The sequence below is a fragment of the Gadus macrocephalus genome, chromosome 15, assembly GCF_031168955.1.
Source record: "Gadus macrocephalus chromosome 15, ASM3116895v1".
Classification (NCBI taxonomy): Eukaryota; Metazoa; Chordata; class Actinopteri; order Gadiformes; family Gadidae; genus Gadus; species Gadus macrocephalus.
The window spans coordinates 16,018,170-16,043,288 of record NC_082396.1 but is presented as its reverse complement, the minus strand read 5'-3'; the positions used below and the strand labels follow the sequence as shown (position 1 = coordinate 16,043,288).

General features: G+C 44.0%; 1 protein-coding gene across 1 annotated transcript; it reads right to left on the bottom strand.

The window, feature by feature from the left end:
- adss2 (adenylosuccinate synthase 2) lies at positions 1-24,770 on the bottom strand. Its single transcript, XM_060073956.1, has 13 exons — positions 24,532-24,770; positions 14,398-14,500; positions 13,007-13,075; positions 12,831-12,881; positions 12,553-12,619; positions 9,906-10,013; positions 9,608-9,689; positions 8,792-8,918; positions 4,476-4,630; positions 3,718-3,842; positions 3,367-3,464; positions 2,654-2,803; positions 1-2,397 (listed from the first exon to the last, which is right to left on the bottom strand). Exons 1-13 carry the CDS (start codon positions 24,718-24,720, stop codon positions 2,345-2,347), a joined length of 1,377 nt encoding a protein of 458 aa, XP_059929939.1. The 5' UTR covers positions 24,721-24,770; the 3' UTR covers positions 1-2,344.
- Positions 24,771-25,119: the final 349 nt, after the last annotated feature.

Below are 25,119 nucleotides of genomic sequence, written 5' to 3'. Positions count from 1 at the left end.
TAGTTTTTATAGTCGTTTTAGTGTAGTGTAAAATATTCTGTTGAATATTTTTTTACAGTTTTTTTGTATGCTGAGATTTTTGTAAATAATATTTTTAATTTAATAACAAAATCTTCCCTGCTGCTGGTCTGACAGTCCCCCTTACTCTACAACACAGAGTGCACTTTGTTAGCACATCAGCATTTTTTGTTGACACATTTCTAAACACAAACACATTTATTTTTGGCTTGATGTCCCGTAAAAGAGTAAATACATATCCATTGCAAACATTTTAAATGGCTGTCAGCGACAATTCATAACATCACTTCAATACCACGTTCAACATTCACCCCCATTCAAGTTACATTTGCTAGTGTGAGTAACTGTATGAGTGTGTGTGACAAATTGCAGTTACACTTCTAAGCATCAGGAATTGTGTTAATGCGTGTGTGAATGACCATGTAGTAGACTGTGAGCAACCCTTAGTGTCTTGTGCCAAAAGACTGTCTGCTCTTTCCTTGGAGCTGAACCGAGTCTCTGGTGGCGGAGGCTGAGAAAAACCACTTGGTGTTATGGACTAAGCCTCTCATTCCCTGAACGCCATACTGGAGTCCCATCAGAACCCCTTTACAGCAGAAGAGAGACCCCTGAGGGGAAGCACCACAGGGGGTATCCAACGGTAGAGCCTCTCCCCCTGCTCCAGGAGGGAGAACCATAATATCAATATCACGAGAAACTTCACTTTTCAATATCATGTGCAATATTACGTTTCCATTTAGCTTTTGTTTTTTGTTAACTTATTATATTCAATTTACTTTACTTTTATAGTTATTCTATTAGGCACTGGTGTTATCATTATAAACTTTACATTTATTTCTCTATTTTTTGTGTTCTATCTCATTTTAAATGTTAAGAGTGAAGTTCCCTTACAATGTGGTTCCGGTCTATTGGCAACGTAGAATGGTTGATTATTAAGTTGAATACAGATTAACGATTTTGAGTCAGGTTCACCCATATATTAGATATATATATATATATATGGAATTGGATTTCATCAGATACAGGTCAATAAGAAACGATTACTGATGAAAGAAATCCCTTTTGTTTGTATCCAGTGTAAAGTCATACAGTTGTGAAAGACAGTCTAAAGATTCTCCACTGGTAAAAATCAATGTTCACTACAACAGGTCAGAGTTATGGATCCCATTTTGACAATAAACCTTTACTGTTTGAACACAATTGTACGATACTTTTCTGATCTGTGTTAATCTAGAATTTAGTTAATTAAATTTGTCCCAAAATAATACCATGGTGTTGGGATACTGCTTTTTAAATGTTCGGTAGGTGGGAATTGGTTTCAAACAATAAAAACATCAATAAAGGATAAAATCATAGCATAAGCAAACATGGACATGCTCTCAGTCATGCACAAAGACACAAGTACACAAAACACTCCTCAAGAAATAGCAGACAACAGTATAAATATATGTGTTACTGATTCAGGTAAATTAAATAATTTATCGGAAATACCGTTGTATATCATGGTAAAATTTTTTAAGGTTGATATGTGTAAGACAACAATACATTTCTAGAAATGAAATATTGTTTTTAAATTCGAGAACGTATAGTTACTTTACATCTCTGTAACCAAGGCCCCCTCTGAAATATTGACGCTAGAGAATACCTTTAACAGAGCTTGCTGCTATCCCAGTGTATCAAAAGACCAAATGTTACAGTTGAACGATTATCCTTAACCCCCTTCATCTGTAATACACTGATCCCCACAACCTGCATAACGATCCCAAACCTCTTAATTCTTCTAGCCTGCATCTCCCGTCACCAACTCCGTATAGAGGTTGTTAGTTTGTTTTCAATCACTGTGTTGGCATTATTATTCTCATCGGTTGCTACGAGGAACCCCACCAGGTAACACTAGACTACCACCACCCAATCAACACCGAAATCAGTAATCAAAATAAATACTCGGCTGTACGGAAAACCGTTGTCAGGGCAGCGAGCCACCAAGCAAAGCCCCCCCCCCCCCCCCCCCCCCACCAGGAAAATACATGAAACCAAAACAAAGAAGGCATAGGTTGATGAGCAATGCGCTGGACTTCAACCACCCAGGTTCCAGTGAGAGTCTTTTTTCTAGAGGGCGCTCCGGATCTGCGACCACCGTGGGATTGTTCCATTCCTCTGAAACATGGGAGGGGCTTTCCTTTCGTTTAGATAGCTTACCGAGGGGACACAACATAAAACAGCATAAAAATATGAAAAATCTAAAAACAAGGGGGGGGGGGGGGGGGTAGAGAAAGGGGTCAGCAGAATACAGGTGGTTTGGCCACTGGGCCCCGCCGCGTTCCTCTCAGAAGAGCTGGATCATGGACTCCCGGGACTTGCCAACTCCGATCCATTTGACTGTGGAGAGATCGGGTCAGAGGTCAGGGGGCAGGTTGGCCATTCGTAACACGGACCGTAACTGGTGAGGCATAATAATGAGGCAATGCTTCTGATAACAAAACACATCAAAGTAATTACATCAAGACCCAAGGGCAACGCACGCTGAGCAGGAATTTCAACATAGTTGTAGCGTGATACGACAAATAAATACAATTCTAGATTTTTTTTGTTTGTGTGGTAAGACAGAGAGAGAGAGAGAGAGAGGGAGTCTCACTTGGCACTCTGAGATGCTCTTCGATGTAATGCACATAGTTCTGAGCGTTCTCTGGAAGCTCCTCGAAGGTCCGGGCAGCGGAGGTGTCACTCTTCCAGCCAGGAAGGGTTTCATACTGGACCTCCACGCGGTGCAGCACTTCCTGATTGGCTACAGGACAGAACAGGGGCGTGGCATGTTATGAACTCCAAGGACAGGCTGCAGGCCATAAAATCAAGTACTGTATCGGAACTACCACGGTACTATAGTAGTTTGACATCAATGTGACCGCTTATCTTTATTTTCATTGCGCAGTGGCTGGAAGGTGATGGTTGTTGACTGATAAAGTAGCTGGCAGCTGGACTCGTCTGTGTGGCCTGGTGCGTTCACACAAAACAAGATCCTCTTCTCTGAGCTGCTGTGATCGAAAGTGTGTGTGATCGTCCAGGGGCTTGTTTGAGCCTCAACTCTGGTCCAGTCCGGCCCTGAGCACCTCTGACAGCTGAGAATCTTAACTACTGGTGCAAGGAGTCAGGGTCAGAAGGCCAGCCAGAGAGGCTTGTTAATAGCGGTGCTTACATAGCAATGTTTATAGCGGACAGTAAATCACCTCCATGGTATAACTGTCCCCCTCTCAGCCAATGAACCCAGCCCTATATCTGCATCTTATTAACAAACGTTGGTCGAGGTACAGCGGTACTTCAGAGGAGTTGTTCACACACACACCAGCTCACCTGGGAAATGAGGTATAGACTGGTTGTCCACTTTGTAGGCCACGCCCACTTTGATCTCATCCATAACGTCAAGGATGTCCAGCTTGGTCAGGGCGAGGCTGCAGAACAGATATGGGTATATAAAAACACACTTAAGGTTTCTCTTTCACACACACACACACACACACACACACACACACACACACACACACACACACACACACACACACACACACACACACACACACACACACACACACACACACACAACTCCCTTTGGGTATTGAGGCTACCCCAGCCTCAACCTGCCGTAGGGGAACAATTTCATTGGTCCAAAGCCGTTCATGCCATACGTAGCTTTGGTTCACTCACGCTGTGAAGCCGTTGATCATGTGGGCGTATTTGATGAGCACCAGATCCAGCCAACCACATCTTCTCTTCCTGCCGGTAGTCACGCCCACTTCTTTGCCCCTGGTTTGAAGCAGTTCACCAATCTCCTGAGTAGACCAGTAGATCAGAGGTATGAGGGAGGAGCACGTTTGCATCACGGCTGTTGGTTTTCCAGTGAGCTGTTTATATGTTGTTTGCAGTGGAACAAGTGTGTGCCGCACGCGTGTGCTGCTCACTTTTGAGCTACATTTCTTAAATCAACAGAAACCAACGTCATTCAAAATATTGCCATAATATAAATACTATCACTACCTAAACCCGACATAACCCAAAACCAACGCCACACAGAGAATGTATACATGCTCGGATGTTTGCCATGTTAGCGTGTTGCTTGAATGGACTGCGTGTGTGTGTGTGTTCATATATATGTGTGCGTGTGTGTGTGTGTGTGTGTTCATGTGTGTGTGTGTTTGTGTGTATGTGTATGTTTGTGTGTGATCTTGTTCATGTGTGTGTGTGTGTGTGTGTGTGTGTGCGTGTTCATGAGTGTGTGTGTGTGTGTGTGTGTGTGTGTGTGTGTGTGTGTGTGTGTGTGTGTGTGTGTGTGTGTGTGTGTGTGTGTGTGTGTGTGTGTGTGTTGTTGTTCATGTGTATGTGTGTGTGTGTGCGCGCGTGCGTGTGTGTTCATGTGTCGGTGTTCATGTGTGTGTGTGCGTGCATGTGTGTGTGCGTGTCCTTACGTTGCACTGCTCAGAGGGGAAGGCTCCGATGCCCACCCTGGTGGTGTAGGCCTTGACCACGCCGTACACCTCACCCACGTTGCGGGGGGGCATCCCCAGGCCCGTGCACACGCCGCCCACCGTGCAGTTGGAGGAGGTCACAAACGGGTAGGTGCCTGGGGGGGGGGGGGGGAAAGATGCCGGACGGGTCACACAGGGAGGTCGAGACCAGGCAGAGCCGAGGCCAACTGAATGAATGAATGACACCGCTGCTGTGATGCCCAGCGCACTACCGGTCATGATGTCAACGTACCATGGTCACATGACTAGGGTTGGTAACACAGACCACAGGGTAAGGGGGGGCGTGGGGGGTGGGGACGGGGTCACCAGGGGGGGGGATTGACTTCACATTCGCAGTGCAGAGTGAGCTGTTTAACTCTGGCCTGAATCCGGGCTTAGCTCCTCCCCCCCTATTGCAAGGATGTTTCAAGACATTGAGAAACTTTAGGAATTATTTCTAGAAAAAAAAAAAAATGGGGATTTTGCCTAAACCTAACTTTACTAAAATCTTTGCCCTACTTCAATTATTTGGCGTCAAATATTAACCCAGGTACTCATCAGATGTTGTTCTATGGACGTTGATCATTTCATTATCATACCTATTCTTTTATTATCATGCATTTCATCACATTTGTTTTATGTTCTTTCAGTAGCATGGTTACATACAATGGCCCTTGCAGTTGTGGGGACATGCTCCATTTACTTTGTGTATATTATTTTCAGAACAAAACTCAGAAATAGGCCTGGTGATGAAGAGTTGAAGCACCTGTCCTTCCATGTCTCTCTTGACCGATGCAGGCGAGCCACGACTCTCTCCCTCTCTCACCCTACAGGTGAACTTAGCAGTACACAGTCTTAACCCCGGACCACAGGCCTCCACAGGATAGTGTAATCACATAATCACGAGCATCGTTCTCAGTGAGAATGCTTCTCTACCTTCAGGTAGCAAAAGGCTTATCGCCCTGACAACGGATCCAGCCGGCGGGCTGAGAAGAATGAGGCCCGACTGGCCTGACAGCCAGGATGACCACTCTTCGGACGGCTCCTGGCCACGGCGGCTTTGTTGAGAGCAACCATGGACCCTGGTCTGTTTCAACACCATCGCCATAGCAACTAATCATGAAAGACCTTTTCCATTTTGTAGCCTTGCTTTGTCAATGGTTCTTCCGCGAGCAACCCCCAACTAATATAAATGAACTTCAGCTTTGTGGTTTACTGGTTTAAAAGCATCAGGCTGTATAGTTCCAAACAGAAAAACACCTACAGTCAATTATACTGAACAAGGCTGGGCATGGTACACCCAACAGTGCTCAGCTCCATATAGAGAGGCTGATGCACTCATAGTGGTTGACTAACATGAGGATATTGTTGCCTAAATATCACCATCAGGGTGATCACATGATAATAATAATAATACATTTTATTTATAACGCACTTTATATCAATTCAATGATCTCAAAGTGCTACAATGCACATTAAACGAAAATAGAAAAAATAAATAGATAAATGACATGATGATCACACCATCCTCCTTTGTTGCTCTCTATTTCAGCCACAGCTTTTAACCCCTCCTGCATCTGTGGTGATGCACACCACGTTTCTATACTATCGCTTCTAACCGCCATACAGCCTCAAACGAGAACTACTGCTTTATCAAGCGATCAAACGTTTGGGGGGGAGGATTTGTATATAAATAGTTGGGGGACATTAATGAATACACAAGCCCCCGTCTCCAGGTTGATGCTGGAGGGGTATTCCCTAAATAACCGGCCCTCGCTCAGAATGGTCCAGTAGAGAAGAGAATTATGATTGGGCTGATTTAGAGATGGCGTCATGGCCTAGTTCGTCCAGCAGAGCGCCGTGGTTTACAATAACCTCAGCACTGTCTGCTCTGCAGCACCTGAAACGTGCGAGGACTGGCAGTCCAGAGGTGTCGTGACTGTAAGTGGCTAGCTAGTAGGCGAAATACATACCGGTGGTTAATAGACAATGACCCATCATAACCCTTTTCAATATAACTCTAATATGACATTTACCATGTCCCTCACAAACCTCTTGTCACTCCTGCTGGCTATGAGAGCCAGCTATAAATGTTCAGTAGGTACAGTCAGTACAAACATAGCAGATTTATAAGTAAGCATCAAAGCATCTTTCTGCAGCCCAGCAGACCACAGTGCAGTGGTGGACCGAGTCTGTTGAATGTCGATTTCACGTTATGTTGTTGCCTACTGGTTCTGACACAAGGCTGAAAAGTAAATAAACAACGTCCCTATGTTTTACTCTCTGTGATAACGAGTTTATCATACTTGCATGCACCAAAGTTTGGATTTAAAAGTCTGGTTTTCCACCAGATTTGTTTCCACCAGATTAGCTGCTACAGCTTATTTCTTGTGCAGCAGAAAGTGGCAGCAGAAAAACCATGAGTAACTGTTCCTGTCACCAGTTTTGGGGCAGTAGTCTTACTAGTGTAACTACATTTCTCTGTAGCTGGGTGGTAGCGGTGCTGTTTTCTGAAGCAAAAAGCTTTTCAGCAGCAAAGCTCTTTTTATTGATCAGGTGGTGCGGAATGGTCCCCACAAACTATGTTCTCCAGAGTATTTCTGAAGCTCAAGCCAAGCTGTGGTTTTCTGCAGCGGTCTAAAACGGCCAAGGATCAGTAAGTGAGGCCACTGCCACACTATGACCTGGACCTGCCAGCCACAGAAACACACAGACCCATCCTGCGTCTGGTCTTCTGCAGGAGAATTATGTTTATACTCTGTGTATATTTACATCATGGAAACAACTGCCGCTTTATTTGGATTACAGGGGGAGAGGGGAAGGATCAGAACGGTACTATCAAAAAGACGATAATATTTGAGATTGCTTATTCCCTCCGTCCAATCTCTTCTTCTCTTTGCTCTCTCACAACACCGTTGGAGATGTGGTTGGCCGACCTGGCGAACACCTCCTCTCTACCAGCCATGTGGCAACGCGGACCCTCCCAATCCAGACCTGCATCTCCATTCACAAGAACGATGCCAGTGCCTACCAGTGGCTGTGGACCATTTCATCTAGGAGTCCAGGCTGGGTCCTTGTATTCGAGGGGTCATAAGACCATGTTAAGTACCATTCTACGTCAGTGGTACTTTTACCAAGAATTTAATGCACAGAACGAGATGTTTGCTTTGCTTCTCCTCGTCTTAAAGATTAGTTTGGTCCAGGGGCTAAATAACATAAATACAAATGAACGATTCCTGGGGCACAGGGGAAAAAAAACACAATACAGAAAGATACCACTTATCACAGTCGCAGTGATGATAAGCTGTCCAGAGAACCCCACTCGAGTGCCCGTCAGTTTACACAACAGAGTGTGGTTTCGAGCGACACTAATAACAACGTTGCTAGGGTTTTGTTGTGGTTACGAGTCCATAGCGGGAGACTGAGTGACCGAGACCATTGATTGAACACGTCGGGTCGCAACCTCTGTTGATAATAGCAGGTTATGCATTTAGAGTGTCACGTGACCACAGCATCAGCTCGTGTTCGGTTCTCACAAAGGATAATCTGTTTGTTATTCTGAACAGTTAAACAATGACAATCTAAGACAGTGTGTGAAAGTGGAGGTAGCTACACTGACTGCATATGCTCCTGTGTCAACACAGCCAGGATATGAGAACGTGGTGGGGGGGTGGTGGTTAGGCTGATAGCCGGGCGGTGCGTGGTGCCCTGGTGCTCCAGAACAGTAGAGTGAGGGTGAGGGATCAGTGAGGGTACAGGTCATCCTCTGGAAGGCTCCCCCTCACACTGCAGTAGGAATGAGTGAACTCACCTCTCACCTGAGGCGGGCCTCCAAGCAGGCTTTCATTAGAAAAGCAGCACACAAAACAAAGTTTAACACCATTACTCTCTCAGGAAGATGAATCTCAAAAATAATGTTTAGATTGTATGTAAATGTATTGCATTAGGGGACTGGTGCCTTGGAGGACCTAGGAACCTGTTTTTAACTTTTAAAGGAAGGTGTTTAGCAATTGATTGTCATCAGGGAATTGACAGGTAATAATAAAAGGCATGTTTAGAAATGCTATTGTTTGTGATAATGTGGCAGCTTTCACAATCCACAGCCCCGTCTCTTTAAAACAGGTCTGTTGGTCTGAGGTGAGTGGCCTTCCGATGGCGTCATCTAGACAGGTAACCTCCGATAGATAGGGAACCAGTTTGATAGCGAGTCAGGTGTAGTAAGGGCCAGGTGAGGAGGTTTAAAAAGGGGAGGCATCGGAGAGGAATCGCTCACTGACCGAAGTCTATGTCCAGGAGAGCAGCGTTGGCCCCTTCCACCAGGATCTTCTTAGGAGGACCGTGGAGGGCCTCGTACATGAAGTGCACCCCGTCTCTCACCATGGGCTTGACCCTCTGCACGTAGTCCTGCGCACACACACACACACACACACACACACACACACACACACACACACACACACACACACACACACACACACACACACACACACACACACACACACACACACACACACACACACACACACACACACACACACATATTTTAACCTAACAGGTGACAGCACGGCGAGGGTTCTTTCAAAGGTGTATCCGGGACGCGATGAAATTAAAGTAGGATGGTTGACAAAATTCCCTGTTCATTTCCCATCACGGTTTTGGGTCCTTCATAAAGCTAGCTACCTCTTCGGAAACTATAGCTAGCTTACTTACTCGATCATGATGATCCTTCTAATTACAAATTAAATTTTCCATTTGCAGGATTCCCATCTACATAAATGCATTATGCCTCATTTGAAACCAGATATTCTGTTGATATTCACTCATGAAATGCCACTCAGGCTGTTAAACGTCTAGCTCGGTCTGGGACTGATAAACAAACCAGCATCGTGTGCGAGATCACTTGTATCACGGATGATAATAAGGGCTTGATTCGGCACTGGAAGTTATAGCCTCATCATGACTCATCACTCACATACAAATACATAGTGTTATCTATAGATCTGCATGATTCGTGTGGGTCATTATTCTTTGAAAACTTCTGAAAATGTAAGCATCGCACATCCATGTGACAGTATATACTGGACTTCTGGTACCTTGAGTCTGAGCAGCTCCCCCTCCACGTCTATCTCCAGAGTGGGGTACATGGACTTGTACTGCTGGGCTAGCACCTTATACCTAAATGAACCCGAAAGAGGAAAAGATATTGACAGACATATATTACAAATCATTTGTTTACAGTCCCCATAGCACAGCAAATACAGCACTAACTGCTTTAGGAAACACACATGCTTAATTGGGTCCTTAGCATGCTTGGCTTCCAGAATTCCCAACTACTCTCTGAAGAAACTTGGGTAAAACCCGGAGAAGAGTCCGGGGTTGAGTGGAGCGGACCTTTGAGAGAACTGCGTGAAGTCTGACATGAGGTCGCATATCCTTAGCCCGCTCCGCGCGGCCTTGGCAGAGTACACAGGTCCGATCCCCTTCTTCGTGGTTCCCAGGCTAGAAAGAGGCAGAGAGAGACAGAGACACAGACAGACAGACAGACAGACAGACAGACAGACAGACAGACAGACAGACAGACAGACAGACAGACAGACAGAGTGACAGAGTGACAGAGACAGAGACAGAGACAGAAAGAAACGGAGAGAGACAGAGAGACAGAGACTAAAGTTTAAGCAATCCACATGATTAAAGTGTATCTAAACACTTAAAATAAAACCAGACACAGCAGCAAACCAAAAGCTTGGCAACAGCTGGTTGCACTTGGCTAAATGAACATCGATAAATAGTTCACGTGCTTTTCTTAAGAGCGCAAGTATGTACCACACTTTTTTTTCATCGTCGATCCTGTGATTCGCAATGTTGCAATTTAGTAAGATCATCAAGTGATTCTTTCAAATTATTACTGTGAATCCAAGACATCCTTTGGGGGGGACAAAGCACATGATAGCTCACCAAAGAGCTTAATTGCCCAGCAGCACTCTGTGGGGATGGAACATACGTTACAAAGAGAGGAGCCTCACAGGCCAGTAGGTGCACTGGAGAGAGATATGTACTCATGATTAAGTTCCACGTATCTGGTTGTACACTATCCCATAAACATCTTGTGGTTTTCTCTGCACCCACACCCAACCATTACGGATAGTCGTCTGTTAACGCGCCTGCTCTGTGTTTGGCACATTTGGTAGCTCTATAAGCACATAATGTAATCCTTAAACCAATTTGCTGAGCAAAATCATACAGAGCCACAGCTACGTCTTCCATTAGCAGCCACCGAAAAATCCCAATATCATCCCACTGCAGACACAAATGGGAGTTCTCGTGTGGTGGGGGTTCCCGTTTACGCAGACTGGAACGCCCCCTTCTTATCCTTCGTCGCCTTTCTCGCTGAACTGTATTAAAGACTTAGAGGGCTCATGTCCACCGAAGACTTACAAAAACTTGTACATGCCTTTATCACTAGTAAGCTTGATTACTGCAATGGTCTCCTTACAGGTCTCCCAAAACAAACTCTAAGGAAGCTTCAGCTTGTTCAGAATGCTGCTGCTAGAGTTTTAACAAAGACCAAAAAATTTGAACATATTACACCAATTCTTAAATTGTTACATTGGCTTCCTGTAGGTCAGAGAATTGATTTTAAAATCATGTTGCTAACCTATAAATCCCTACATGGTTTAGGCCCAAAATATTTAACTGATATGCTTCCACTACATAAGCCTTCTAGAACACTAAGATCTTCTGAGACCAATCTGTTAATTATCCCCAGAGTAAACACGAAACATGGGAAAGCAGGATTTAGTTACTATGCAACAAATAGCTGGAATAAACTCCCTTAGGATTTAAGACTTGCCCCAACTCTGAGCACCTTTAAAACAAGATTGAAGACTTTTATGTTTGCTTTAGCTTTCTGCTAAATCTTAAATACTTTACCTTTATTTGACTAAAATGCCTTTTTAACTTTCCTTCGGTGTATGCCTTGCGAAACCCAGTATGCCTTTCGAAACACCTCGTGATTGGTCGATGAAACGCTACCAGGAGCGCCTAAAGGGCGTTCTTTTGTCATGACGGAAACGCCCAAGCCTGTAGATGGACCCTTCTCAAAAATCCACACGCCTGAAGGCGTATAATGACTGAGCCATTAAGGTGAAACTAGTAAAGCGAGCACCTAAACCCACACACTTTGGCTATTGAGACAACAATTCCTCAGGCCGCTAGGGGGGGAACAATTTAACAACCCCAAAAAACACAACTGAGCCTCCTGCCATGCATGACTGGTTGGTTTCAATTATAAGGCAGTCGTTTCAAGTTAATGTGTTCGACGAAAACCCCAATGTCTCAATAACCTCATGCAGGTACATGATCAAACTTCTGTTAGAAGTCAAGGGAATCCTGTTGCTTTGGTTTACTTCACAGGATTGAATGAATCCTTTACACGTTTCAAAAAACCTAATTGTGAAGGTATATCCATGCAGGGAGGATATAGTAGAGGAGGTAGTACACAAACTCCTATACAAACATATTTTTATTCAACATAGAACAGGTTGAGGTAAAAGTTATGATGGATTGTGAGGTCTTTCACTTTTTTCCCCTGAAAACGAAATCCTAACCCAAATCCTTCATATATATATAATATAATTCTCACATTACAATTGCAAATTCTCACATTCAATGTATGCGTCATGTATCACCTCCTTATAAGAGATTGTTTGGTTGTGATGTAACATTCTTTCACGGGGAAATATGCATTGACATATGCAATTATACCTCGCTAAACAGAAATCTATGACTATAACAGCTCCAAGCAATAAGCGTGGGAGAAATCCTTCTGCCATACAAAATCCCAGAAACAAAAGGACATATCTCTGTGGACTTCGGTGCAGCTCAGCAGTAACATGGTGTAACAAATACAGACCTGGCAGTAGAGGTCACAAGGATAAACCTGTTTTAAGCTGAAGGCCGGATGACATCCTGCCCTGAGAAGCGCCTGTGTGTTTTTAGGCTTTTAGGATAACAGCTTTTGATGAATACTTCAACTTACTCCCCGCCCACTTGCTCTTTCCTCAGCTGCTCCTGCACCCTGTCGACCGCTTGATGGAAGTCAAACACTGTGAAGAGGGCAGAGAGGGGTCACACTCAAACCCCGTGAAGAAGGGCAGAGAGGGGACACACACACACACACACACACACACACACACACACACACACACACACACACACACACACACACACACACACACACACACACACACACACACACACACACACACACACACACACACACACACACACACACACACAGGAAGAGTGATAACTTACCAATGTGTGCCCGGTCTGAGATGATCAACCTCTTGTCCCAGTCCTTAAGACCTACAGGGACACAGACAGATGGAATGATCACTGGAATCTTAGACGGAAGCAGTGCATAATTTGTACTGATCATGTTTTTATAATATTTGTCAGATTATGTCTGCGTGTGAGTGTGTGTCACTCACCTTTTCCTTTGAGGGCGTTCTTCTCCGCCTCTTCAAACAGGCCGGGAAGATGGATAACCACCCCATTACCTGAGGTGGGGAGGACCGGTTACAAAGTACAACACAGTATTCACACTCAGCACCAAGGGAAGCATCCTGATGGTTTAACATACAAGCAGTATATTGCGGTGAATCTGCTTTTATTGATTGAAAAACATTTCAATAATTTTGGGGAAAACGAGTACAGAACCTTCTTTAGCTTCTGTAGTGGTTTTTTCCAACATTTAATAGAAAAACAAGATATAGACACAAACATGTGATTTACTGTCGCAACAATTATATCAAATGAAAACATGCAGAACATTGAACCAATACGTACATCGACCAAAAACATATTGCTGGTCATCAATCATTTGAATTCCGGCACTATAATTCCGCGTGGGTTTGTACTTATTTGGAGCCTTAATAACAGAAGTAGTGGTGAGGCCAGCTAAAAAATATATTTCATTCCACTCCAACCAACCAGTAGACCATGGCTAATGAATTGCTATGAAGATGATGTACAGTTGTTTGTGAGATATTCTAGCTCCTTGTTCCCATCTCCCAGTGGTGGTTCTCTAACCATATTCCTCTCACTTCCCCTTAGCTCAATTCCTTTCAGAGCGACACAGGCAAAAACAGGAACACACTAAAGGACAAAGGAATAAAACATTTCTTAGTGACTCAGAGTCAACTAATTATCTTGAGGGGTGGGGGTGGGGGTGGGGGGGGGCGCGGTACTGAGAGTTAAGTGAACATTCATAGGGCTGCAGCAGTTTCAGCCCGCACCACATACTGCTCCACACACAAAATGGTGGCACAGCGCCGTATATCAAAGGGGTGGGGAAGAACGTGAAGGAATCCTGGCAGGCATGTTCCACTGCAGATGTAAGGCGGTGCCGAGACGTGAGATAGAGACCGAGAGGAAAAGAAAGACAGACACACAGACAGAGAGCCAGAGAGCCCATTAGCTGATGAAGTTACTGCAGATGAGGAGGTAGGAGGCTGGCCTCAGGCTGGCTCTGGGACAAGTGGGATGAAGCAGCCCGTAGTCAGAGCCACCATAAGCCAGAAGCCTTACAGTAGCCTTAAAGTAGCCCTGATGCCCAAACAGCAGGACACAACCCTGGACCCCAGGTATTCATCAAGGAGAAATGTAGGACCAGGGCATATATCGAGATGCATTGTCAAACTATGAGACACTTTATGCAAGAACATTTCAGTTGACGTATGCACCTGTGTGTGTGTGTGTGTGTGTGTGTGTGTGTGTGTGTGTGTGTGTGTGTGTGTGTGTGTGTGTGTGTGTGTGTGTGTGTGTGTGTGTGTGTGTGTGTGTGTGTGTGTGTGTGTGTGTGTGTGTGTGTGTTACACACCGATGAAGGCAGTGACCTTAGGATTGATGATGCCGCTGGGGAGGAGGTGGAAGTCGTACTCCACCGAATCCACCACTACGGTGTGACCCGCATTGTTGCCACCCTGCAGAGAGGGAGAGGGAGAGGGAGAGAGAGAGAGAAAATGGGAATTCAATTCAAAGACTTTGTTTAGTCTTTGTTTAAGGCGGATGACAACCGTCTTGTTGCGAGTTTGTTGGTCGTCAAGCAACAAACCCCTCACTGAAGCCATGGTACCTGCAATGCCTTCTAAGTTTCAACTCTCCTAGTATCCCCTTTAGCAATACAACCTGACCATATATCCTAAACATCAAGGCTTATCAACAATCACTAATCTACTATTGAGTAAACATTAAGCCATAACGGCAACAATGTTCCAGTTAATCTTTAAAAATGCAACAGTGCTCAAAACAGAAGCTAGCATGACCGAAAAAAGGAGTACAGAAACATGTCAACGTTAAAAACTATTTCATTCTTCCTTTAAGTCTAACTGCAGCTCCTGTCAATTCAAAATAACAATTTGTTGGTACATCCAAGGGACTCCTATGAGAACTATGAGAAACTCCTTTCACAATATCTGTCATTTGGCTGATGCAACATGGGAACCGATAGCATCTAGGTACCTGTCTGGACTTCATTAGGAGAGGAAGGATCGCTCATTTATGCTTTGTACTCATTTTAAAATATACCTTGACATTTGGTTGTCCTTCACTAAGACAAATGAAGGATATGATAGGACGTCTCTCAAGTGAAGGTTGTGTATTTGCAATGTAAACACTACATAAAAATGATTAAGAGTTAACTACCTATGATGTCAGACCACCACAAAATCTTTTTCACTCAAGAGATTTCATATCTATAACATCTCAATTAATTAAAACCTGGGAGGTGTGTGTTGATAACATACAACATACAAAATAAATAAAAATATAACCAGTTTGGATAAGGCCTTTGATCCACATGAGATCACAGAAACGATAAACTCATACGGGTAGATCATTGAAAACAGAACAGGCCGGAGCATCGCAGTCGGACCGGCTCTGTTCTCTGCAATCTATCTATTCAGATTAGGAAAGACACGGCTACAATCACAGCAAAGAACAGCTCAGTGAGGAAGGACAAAGTAGAACCAAGAGGAGAGCAAACTGTGGGTGAGGTGTGCTTTTAAACACGGGTTGATCTTATGCAACGCTGTGGATCATGTTTCACCCTCATTGTTCATATGTTCACGAGTCAACTTGTCTTGTGATCAGAGTGTGCTATTAAATGCTGTAGCTTTAGGGTATGAAATAAACTGTGTGTCTGTGTGCATATGCATACTTGTATGCGTGTTTGCATGCGTGCGTGTTTGTGTGTGTGTGTGTGTTATTTCGGGCCCTCTATATAGCCTGGAGGTTGAGGGCAGCCGGGACCAAATACTTCTGTTAGCGATGTATCTGCCCCCTCCTGCCCAGGGGTCAAATTTCTTACATTACTCCATGCCCTTTTATTTTTCTTGTTTTTTTGATCCAATATAATGGGCTGCAAGGTGAGTAAGGACCAGCCACTACATTATGTCTGGGTGGTAGTGGGTAACCTCCAGGATAAGTCAGGCTGGCATGGAATACACAATGCCAACCAACAAGCTGCTGCCAACCTGCAGGTCTGTAACTGATCATAGGCCTAAACAGTTGGCTGGGGCCCAGGGACAGGATAGGGAAATGAAACCCAGCGTTAATGAATCACGCCTTCCATCTTTCAGGAGTAGGACAAGTAAACGGAATAAGGACATGGGCTTAAAAGTAGGTAACAGGTTACAGGGGGTATACATTCATTTCAAATTAGCCTAAAATTGGTGACTAGTGGGAGAAGGAAACCTGGATAGTAGAAAGTAAATAAGTAGAGAGAAGTTTTGCTTCCACTGCTCTCCCATTCCCTGATCACTGGATTCATTGGGAAGTCAGAGCAAAGGGAACTCTTGGCAACATGAGCAGCCTCAACACACACACAAACACAATCTACAACGATCCAAATCACAGTGTCGGGGTAGACGCAAAATAAAGATTGATATGGCCCATGGGTCTTATTACGAAGTGAGCTAGAAAATGACATGGCCTCTACTGTTGTGCTATGTGTGATTTGGGCTTAATGATCACTGAAATGAACTTGACGTGACCTGACCTGTTGGGACTGGGAGTGTGTTTACACTGTGCGTTTAGTTTATACCTCCTTCTGTTGCTTTTGGTTTGTGATTGGCCAACAAATCTTGCCATCAACAGCTTACAGGTGGCTTAGACTTACAGGTGGCTTAGAACGAACTGCATATTAGGCTTGGGAGGGGCGATCATCGTAAATGTTCAGACCGTCAGATCGTGGTTTCTCTACATTGCCAGCGGGCAGCAGGAAGAGGTTGGGGAGCTACGTCATAGCATGCAAGTGAAATGCCAGAATGGAGGACTAAGTGTCAAAGAAAAATGTGACATCTTGCATTTGGGAGAATAATGGGTTTCACCCAGAGGTAAAAGGTTGGCCTAATGATATAACACAGCCTATCAGCAAGCTATGTCAAATATGTCGGCCAGTGAAGAACCTGAAGACCACTTATCTGATGCACATGTGCAGGTTCATCATCCCGCCGAGGCCGCAAAACTGCCCCAGGCTAGCAGCGTTGCAGATGCAGTTAGCCAAAACACACCGGCCCAGTCCTTGATACTGGCAGCTTTTGTGAAAGGCTGAGAATATAAGCAAGGCAGCAACAGATGGGTCCAGTGCACAGCGCCTGTTACAAAATATATTGCAAAGGAAGCGGTCTCGTTCTGCAGTTGAGAAACAATCTTTCAAAGAAATGCTGGCTATATCGTACCACCACCAAGTACCAGTGTTAGTAGAATTATAAGTAGTATGATAGGCCTGTTATAAGTAGTTATATTGGTATGACAAGAAGTAGCAGTACCTGCATAGTATTGATAGGATAAGTAGTAGAAGTAGTATTAATCTAGGTTGCAGAGTCTAGGTCAAAGAACAAGGTTTATACTTCTGGAATCTGTGGAATCTCAGCTTAAACAGCATTAAAGCGTCACTGACGCCTTGGGGTATTCATTGATTTGTGTCGTCTGCTCTGAGATGTGGATCTCCTCTGCTGTTCTACCTGCTCGACCACCTGTTGCCGAAGATACCTGGGACTGGCGCGCCCCTCGACGCTGAGGATAGGGTCAATGCACAGGCACGTTCTGTCTATTTCTAACCCCACACCCTGCAACGTCCACAAAGATGGTTAGAGAGATCCTAAGTGACTTCTCAGCTGCCCGTAAAGGGACTCCTTTCCTGCTCGTCATTCTCTCCTGGGAATGCGCCTTGAGGAATGCTCCGTCTGTGGCCATGGGGAAATGGGAGCCTGACTCCATATGCAGCCCTCACCTGCGACGGTGGCTCCACTGTGAGGAGCGAGGAGAAGCTGGCTTGTCTTTCTTTAGCTCTTACTATCGAGTAATATTCAACCTGATCAAGGCCGAGCTGAGCAGGTTCAGACCCATGAGGAGCCTAAATCTAGAAGCGGACTACGCCTTTCTCATCTCAATGAACGCAGGTTCATAAAATAGATTTATTAGGAATAAGGGCAGTCTCTTGCATTGCACCAGAAGTGTGCCAGTAGGTTTTTTTTTAAGTTCAACTGCACCATAGAGATTGAAATTCCAAGAGGACTGTTTTTGGGTCCAGAAAATAGTGTGCCATACATGACACAATATTCATTATGTCAGCAGGGAATCCTCAATTTGTCAATTTCATCCATCAAGGATCCCACATACCTGGTCTTCAAATGTCATCAAACGATGTTTGAGTGTGAATGTAAAAAAGCTTGTTTCCTTTAAACTTGTTACCTTGAAGAGAGATGAAGAATCCCTCTTCTGCAGGGCCATTGTATTATTTATTTGGTAGTTTTAACCATTGGTTGGATCTTGGAGGAGTCCAGATCTTCTCCTTTGAAAAGGCCACAAAGTTGAACTGTCTGACGTTCTGTAGGCCTTTGGCTGTACCTCAGGGACATCTCTTAGGGCTTTCACTGATCTTCACACCACTGATTGTGAATTGATAGCCACCTCACTGTATGTTGTTGGGTAAACATAAGTTGAGGCTCATGCTCATCCAGCTGGTTCTGCAATTCATGCAGCTTGTTACTTCTGACAGCAGGATTACTTACAAAATCCTGCTGAAACGTTTTCACCTGTTGCACAGATTTGACTGCGTCACCAGTGGGAAGAGCAAGATGGTGAGCTGTGCAACGCACCCCTACCAGTTGAGAGTTGAATTCCTCTGAGTTTTCCAACAACTCCTTGGCAGAATCCCGTCATAACAACAGCACCATTAATACAAACTGCTACTGCTTCCATCTAAATTCTTCTTTGTCAGCAGCTGCTTTGTGTCCTCAAAAATGGTTTTGGCTCTTCCATTTACAGATTAAGAGTTCCTGAACAACTTTGTTTTAATCCTGTCGCATTGTACCTTACGTAGGTAAACACAGGAATTGTTAAATGTTCACGCAATAGCTTGGTGCATTTTTGACAGACCGTTCTCATTAAAGGGGTAGTTCGGAATTTTGGACATAGGGCCTGATTCCCAAGTGAGCATTGGTATTCTATATCACTGGAGACAGTTTTCAACACATTTCATACAGTCCTTCTAGTTGCAGAGTTCGCTCGTGCTAGGCTAGCGCAAGTCAACGGGCAATGCTAGCCTGCTATTAAAAACAGTCTTACCCACTCCACAGTACACCCGAGGTAAATCAATTATAACGCCAGACTATAGATTTAAATGTCTGTGTTGATAGAATAATGTTAGAAATAAAACTAACCTTGCATCGCATGAATCATCGAGGGACTACTCTCTCAGCAGAAGCGGAATTTTACTATGCGCTGGTTAGGTTTGTAACCGAATCACGACAGAAGAACGTAAACAGAGAAGCGTGGGACAGAAGCGCAATTGAACGACTAGGCAACATGATGGTTGTGTGCTTTTAGAAATTGTAGAAATAAACGGTACAGATGGGCACCACAAAGTTTCCACCAATTTCCAGTGCGAGATCCAGAAAGGACTCAACTGTGGCTTGTTGCTGCTGGCTTGGACATCAAAACACCGGCTCGTACATGTACGGTTCGTTGGATACAACAAATTCCTCATAATCGTCTTCAAAAGCAGATGCATCGCTAACTCCTCCAAACGTGGGCATATCTTGTTAATTGAATACGCTTATAGAATTCCTTCGTTCACTGTACTCTGCGTTTGTAGCAATGACAGCGGCAGGTAACCTAGGTATCAGTCCGCCGCTGCCGTAGCCTACGTACAGGAATATAAACACTGCTGCTGAGACCCCGCAATTCCCTCAAAATGCAATGCAATGCAAGGTTGGTTTTATTTCTAACATTATTCTATAAACAGACATTTAGATTTATAGTCTGTCGTTATAATTGATTTACCTCGGGTGTACTGTGGAGTGGGTAAGACTGTTTTTAATAGCAGGCTAGCATTGCCCGTTGACTTGCGCTAGCCTAGCACGAGCGAACTCTGCAACTAGAAGGACTGTATGAAATGTGTTGAAAACTGTCTCCAGTGATATAGAATACCAATGCTCACTTGGGAATCAGGCCCTATGTCCAAAATTCCGAACTACCCCTTTAAGGTAGCTTCCATAACTTAGTGCGTCTGTCAGACCCTCCAGGATTTTGCGATGTTGCGATTTGCAACTTCGACGCAACATCAACCATTCACCGCGAATTGAGTGCGGTGTCACAATTTTAACCAACCACCGCAACTTTCCCGCAAATTTGACCAATCAGTGGCGTTGTCTTGAACTGACGTTGACAAACAACCTTTCGCCTTATTTCCGTGTTTACTACTTACTACGATTCAAGCATTCATGCAGGATGTGCGAGTCCAATGTTTCACACTTGCTTCACGCTTTATTTTCAGTGCTGCTGTATGAGAAACGCCATCTTAGTGGCGAAGTAAAGTATACGTTTAGTTACACCAGCTGGTACAAGCCTGTACATCGAACATTTTACAAATCAAGCATCTAATTTTGGCGTTGTTGAATTCGAGCCATGGATAAAATCAGTGCCAGTAAGCCTGGAACTTTTCTTTGTTCCGTTTAGTGACGTTACCAGTTTGAGAGGGGTCATGTTGTTAACTTTAATTTCACTGGAACTACTGTATGCATTAGCGATTTAGCGTCAGTCCTTCCAGGTTCCAGTGTTTTCTTCAGAACAGGTTCCACGTCAGGAGATGTAACGTCAGATTTTGTAGAGAGAGGAAGAGGGGAAGTCGGTCCGTCTGATGCAGCACTCTCTGGCCAGTCCCGCATTCTGCTTCTGAGTATAACGCCACGGTTGGTGGCAGGTTTCATTAACAACATAACTCATTATAAAGCTCATACACAACAACTTTATAAAAAAGTAGCACAAAGTTCCTTCCTAGAACTCGCTTCACTAAACACATTTTTTAAATAGTGTTTGAATCCAAGCTGAAACAGCGGGCTCACTTGCTCTTCAAGGCAAAACAAATCTGCAGTCTAGAACTTTTATGAATCACAGTTTTGTGATTCAGCCATTTCACAAACGACCATAAGAAAGTAGAAACCCAAATCAATCAAATAAAATGATACAATTGGCCAGCAAAGGGGAATGAAATTGAGCAATGCTTAATGAAACATGCCTTTTAAAGCATGCACAGCATGCCTATGCATGGGTTTATCTAGCATGCCTAAAAGTAAACATGACACCAGTGTGGTCCACGAGTTCTTCGGCATGTGTACAACCTACAAAAACTGCTGGCAAGGGCGTTTTTATAAAAAGATGAATACTATACTCCCTCTTACTCATGCAACGCACTGTGTGTGTGTGTGTGTGTGTGTGTGTGTGTGTGTGTGTGTGTGTGTGTGTGTGTGTGTGTGTGTGTGTGTGTGTGTGTGTGTGTGTGTGTACGTGTGTGTGTGTGTGTGTACGTGTGTGTGTGTGTGTGTGTGTGTGTGTGTTGTCATAAAATGTATTTTTAAATGTATCCAGCCTTGGTAGGCAATGTAAGAGTAGGGTGGAATCCGTAGCCTGAAGGGAATCTTTGCTCAGTAAACCTGTTATCAATGCCAGGCATAAGGTTGACCAGAAATGTCACATTACTGGTCAGAATAAACCTACAGGGGATTCAAGGAAATCTTCTTGATTTTCAACCTTGAGCCTATTTTCAATAATTTTGGGTCTAATTATTTTTTATTGGTCTGGTATTGAGCATGTACGCTGCAGCTGTACTTACATTGCAGCAAAAACATGCTGCAATGTATAACGATCGTTAACAATTATTTGTCGAAGGCGAAGTGAATAGTATTCACAGAGCCTGAGGCGAATAATTGTTTTAGTATATACCAGATCCTTCAGGATTTCGCGATGTTGCGATTTGCAACTTCAACACAACCAATCACCGCAAATTGAGTGCGGTGTCGCAATTTTAACCAACCAACGCAACTTTCCCGCAAATTTGACCAATCAGTGGCGTCAACTTGAACTGACGTCGACAAACTACCTTCCGCCTTACTTCCGTGTTTACTACATTCAAGCGATTCAAGCATTCATGCAGCATGTGCGCGTCCAACGTTTCACACTTGCCAACCAAAATAACTTCAAAAGATCGCGAAAAGCAGTATCCTGGTATTCTACATGAAAGCGGGGGAAAATTATTTTGCACTGCATGCAACATTGTGGTGGAACATAAGCAAAAATCTTCCATTGATAATATAATGGGATATTGCCCAATATCCCGAGATAGCATACCAATCAAATTGCGCCATCTTAGGAGGTTCATCACGTGTAGCATACTAATACGATTTAGATCTCCCCCCGATATAAATCGTCATGTCGCACAGCCTTAGTAGCAGCCTTCAAACGTAAAGGTCATTTTACATGATTGAATGCGATGGTTCGGTGGGATTTGAAGATTTTAATCAATAAGAAATCATGGAGCTGAATGGGACTCTACACACAGGCAACTAGGCGATTTCCGTTTTGGGGAAAAGTGACGATCATTTTATTTGCAGCAATGTCGATTTTGAAGGCTCTAACCTTCAGTTGCTACCGGGTATCTTTGTCATGATAGTCACCATGGTTTCAGTAGGCCTACATGTTGTAGGAGGTGGTGAAGGTAAACGCCTATCACAATTCCTCTAATTGCATCTACAGTCCTAAACTACATTCATTGCCTACTTTTTGTTATGTGTTATTGTATAGATAATATATATAATATAACTACTTCAAAACATGGATACATTAAAGAATGTACACTCACTTCATAGTCCCCCTCATGCACGAATTGCCACTCGTAACACCATTTTACACTTGGATAAAACCCCAATCCATTGTAAATAACTGAAGAATTGGGTGAAGGGGAGTAACGAAATTAGGGACATTACCTGCAACAATGCAACAATGAAATTTCCTTGCAAGACACAATAACAAACAGACAGATCAAGAGAAAGCTAAACAAAAAGTTGTATTTCTCTGTAGTGATCCATTCCATAATGCTAGAATATAAGATAAGGCCTGTCAATGGCAAAAACAAACACTTTAAGAGGACATTCACTGAAGAGTCCCAATTGCCCCAATAACTATTCACTGATTACGAATGCAGCTTTCTCACTCGATTCTGGACCAATTTCATAAATTGTTGTGTCGACAATAGTCCCTTAAACCCAATTTTCTTTCCTTCTCCCGAACTCGATCATCAAAATCAATGGCTTTCCAGAACGAGCTCCACACATCTGCACATCAGACACACCCTGGCGTTATACGATAAGTGTCCGAGAAGATTAACCCTCTCTCGGACACCGCATTCAACCGCTGCCAAGACAATAGACCTTGGCAGCGTTGGAAGCAGACTGGAGGCTCACGTAGTGATTTGGTAAACTAGCAAAAATATAGGATTTGACTTTATTCATGGGGTACTCAAACAACTTACTCACTCAGTACCTGCGACAGAGACATGCGGTGACATTGCAGGTGTGCAGCACCAAGAGATGCAGATGCCAGCTCAAGCCACAAAGCGCATGCAAAAGAGCAGGTTTCCTTGGCAGCAGCAGTCATTCCTTATGATAAGAAAGGGCCCTCAGGTGGCAGGCAGATGCAGTGACATTTTAAATCACAAAGGTATGGTCTCCATTAAAATAGTAGAAAAAAGGGTTCATTAGGACAGTGCAAACAATGGACTGTATATTCTGCTCTTTCTAGTTTGTTAAGAGAAAAACGAAAAAAAAAAAAAAAGGGGCTGGTACCAGTTTTGTAAACCAGTTTTGTAAACTGGTCCCAGTACACAAGGTTATAGCAGCTTAATACAAGTGCTAAATGCATTATTATGCTAAAACTAAGCTGCTTATTTCAACCACATTAATCAAACATTATACATGAAGAAACCTTTACAGTTCCTTTCATGATAGTTTTGAAAAGTAAAGACATCACTGAAGATTGCTATTCGACCGTTTACTTTGGACGCTTTCCTACTGGTTTTCACATGCATCAATAGGATAGGTTCACCAAACCACTCTCACACCGTTTCATGATAAGATGGGATGTAGTTTGGAGCCCACTGCTAAGTACAAAATGCGTATAAAAAGCGTATAAAGCATGACATCTGGAAGAAGAATTGAACCACTTGCTTTAGATAATCAGATATCAGATCCATTTGAAAAAAATCTAAGTCAGTTCACAGTAAGGTTAACAGATCGTTTAGCCAGTGAGTCATGCTGGAAGTGAACCATTGAGCTTACATTTCGGTCATAGATCAGAGAAAAACATGCACTTGGTTCATCTCCAAGCCACCGACGGTGTGTCAAACTTGACATGTGTACATGACAGGAGACAATGTATATTCAGTCTTAACGTTAGCCTGTCTAGCAAGCTGGGCAGCTAGCAAGAACCCAAGGTGACATTAGCAATCACTGCGAACACAATAATCAAAGTAAAAATGAAGACCACGGAACCGACCACACAAGTGGAGCATGACACCCTCCTCCTAGCCAGACGACACAACAGGGACACTAAAGCAGCTAGGAGGCTAAGTAGCCCCATGCTACCCAGGAAGGAAAGTAAACAAGCAACCACCGACCTGACATCTGCACACGATGTTCGCATCTTGCGCTATTAAATCCACCACTTTGCCTTTCCCCTCGTCGCCCCACTGCGCCCCCAATACCACGGTCACCCTGTTGCCGATCGGCGGGCTGAATCCATGGTTCCCCTCGACGCCAGCGGGCTCTAGGGACCCCGGGGCTTCCTGACACCCACTCTCCGACATGACTCCTCTGGGTTCCAGCCTCACTGGTGCGCTGTTCCCGCTTGACACACGGGGCAGACGGAGGCAATATCATCCCACTGCAGACACAAATGGGCGTTCTCGTGTGGTGGGGGTTCCCGTTTACGCAGACTGGAACGCCCCCTTCTTATTCTTCGTCGCCTTTCTCGCTCAACTGTATTAAAATGTCAAAGTGTACTACTCCGAAACCATGTAAATAGTGTTGGAAATAAACCTCCAAAGTTTTTCAAATCTTATTTGGGAAATAACTTCACATGGTGTGTCTTTTTACAATTTATTCGTTACCAGCATCCGTAGTGTTGATCAGCAGAGAAATAGTCCGCCAAAGACGTTGACGTCGCTTAGCAACCGAAGACGCTGGGGTTGACAAGTTACCGGACT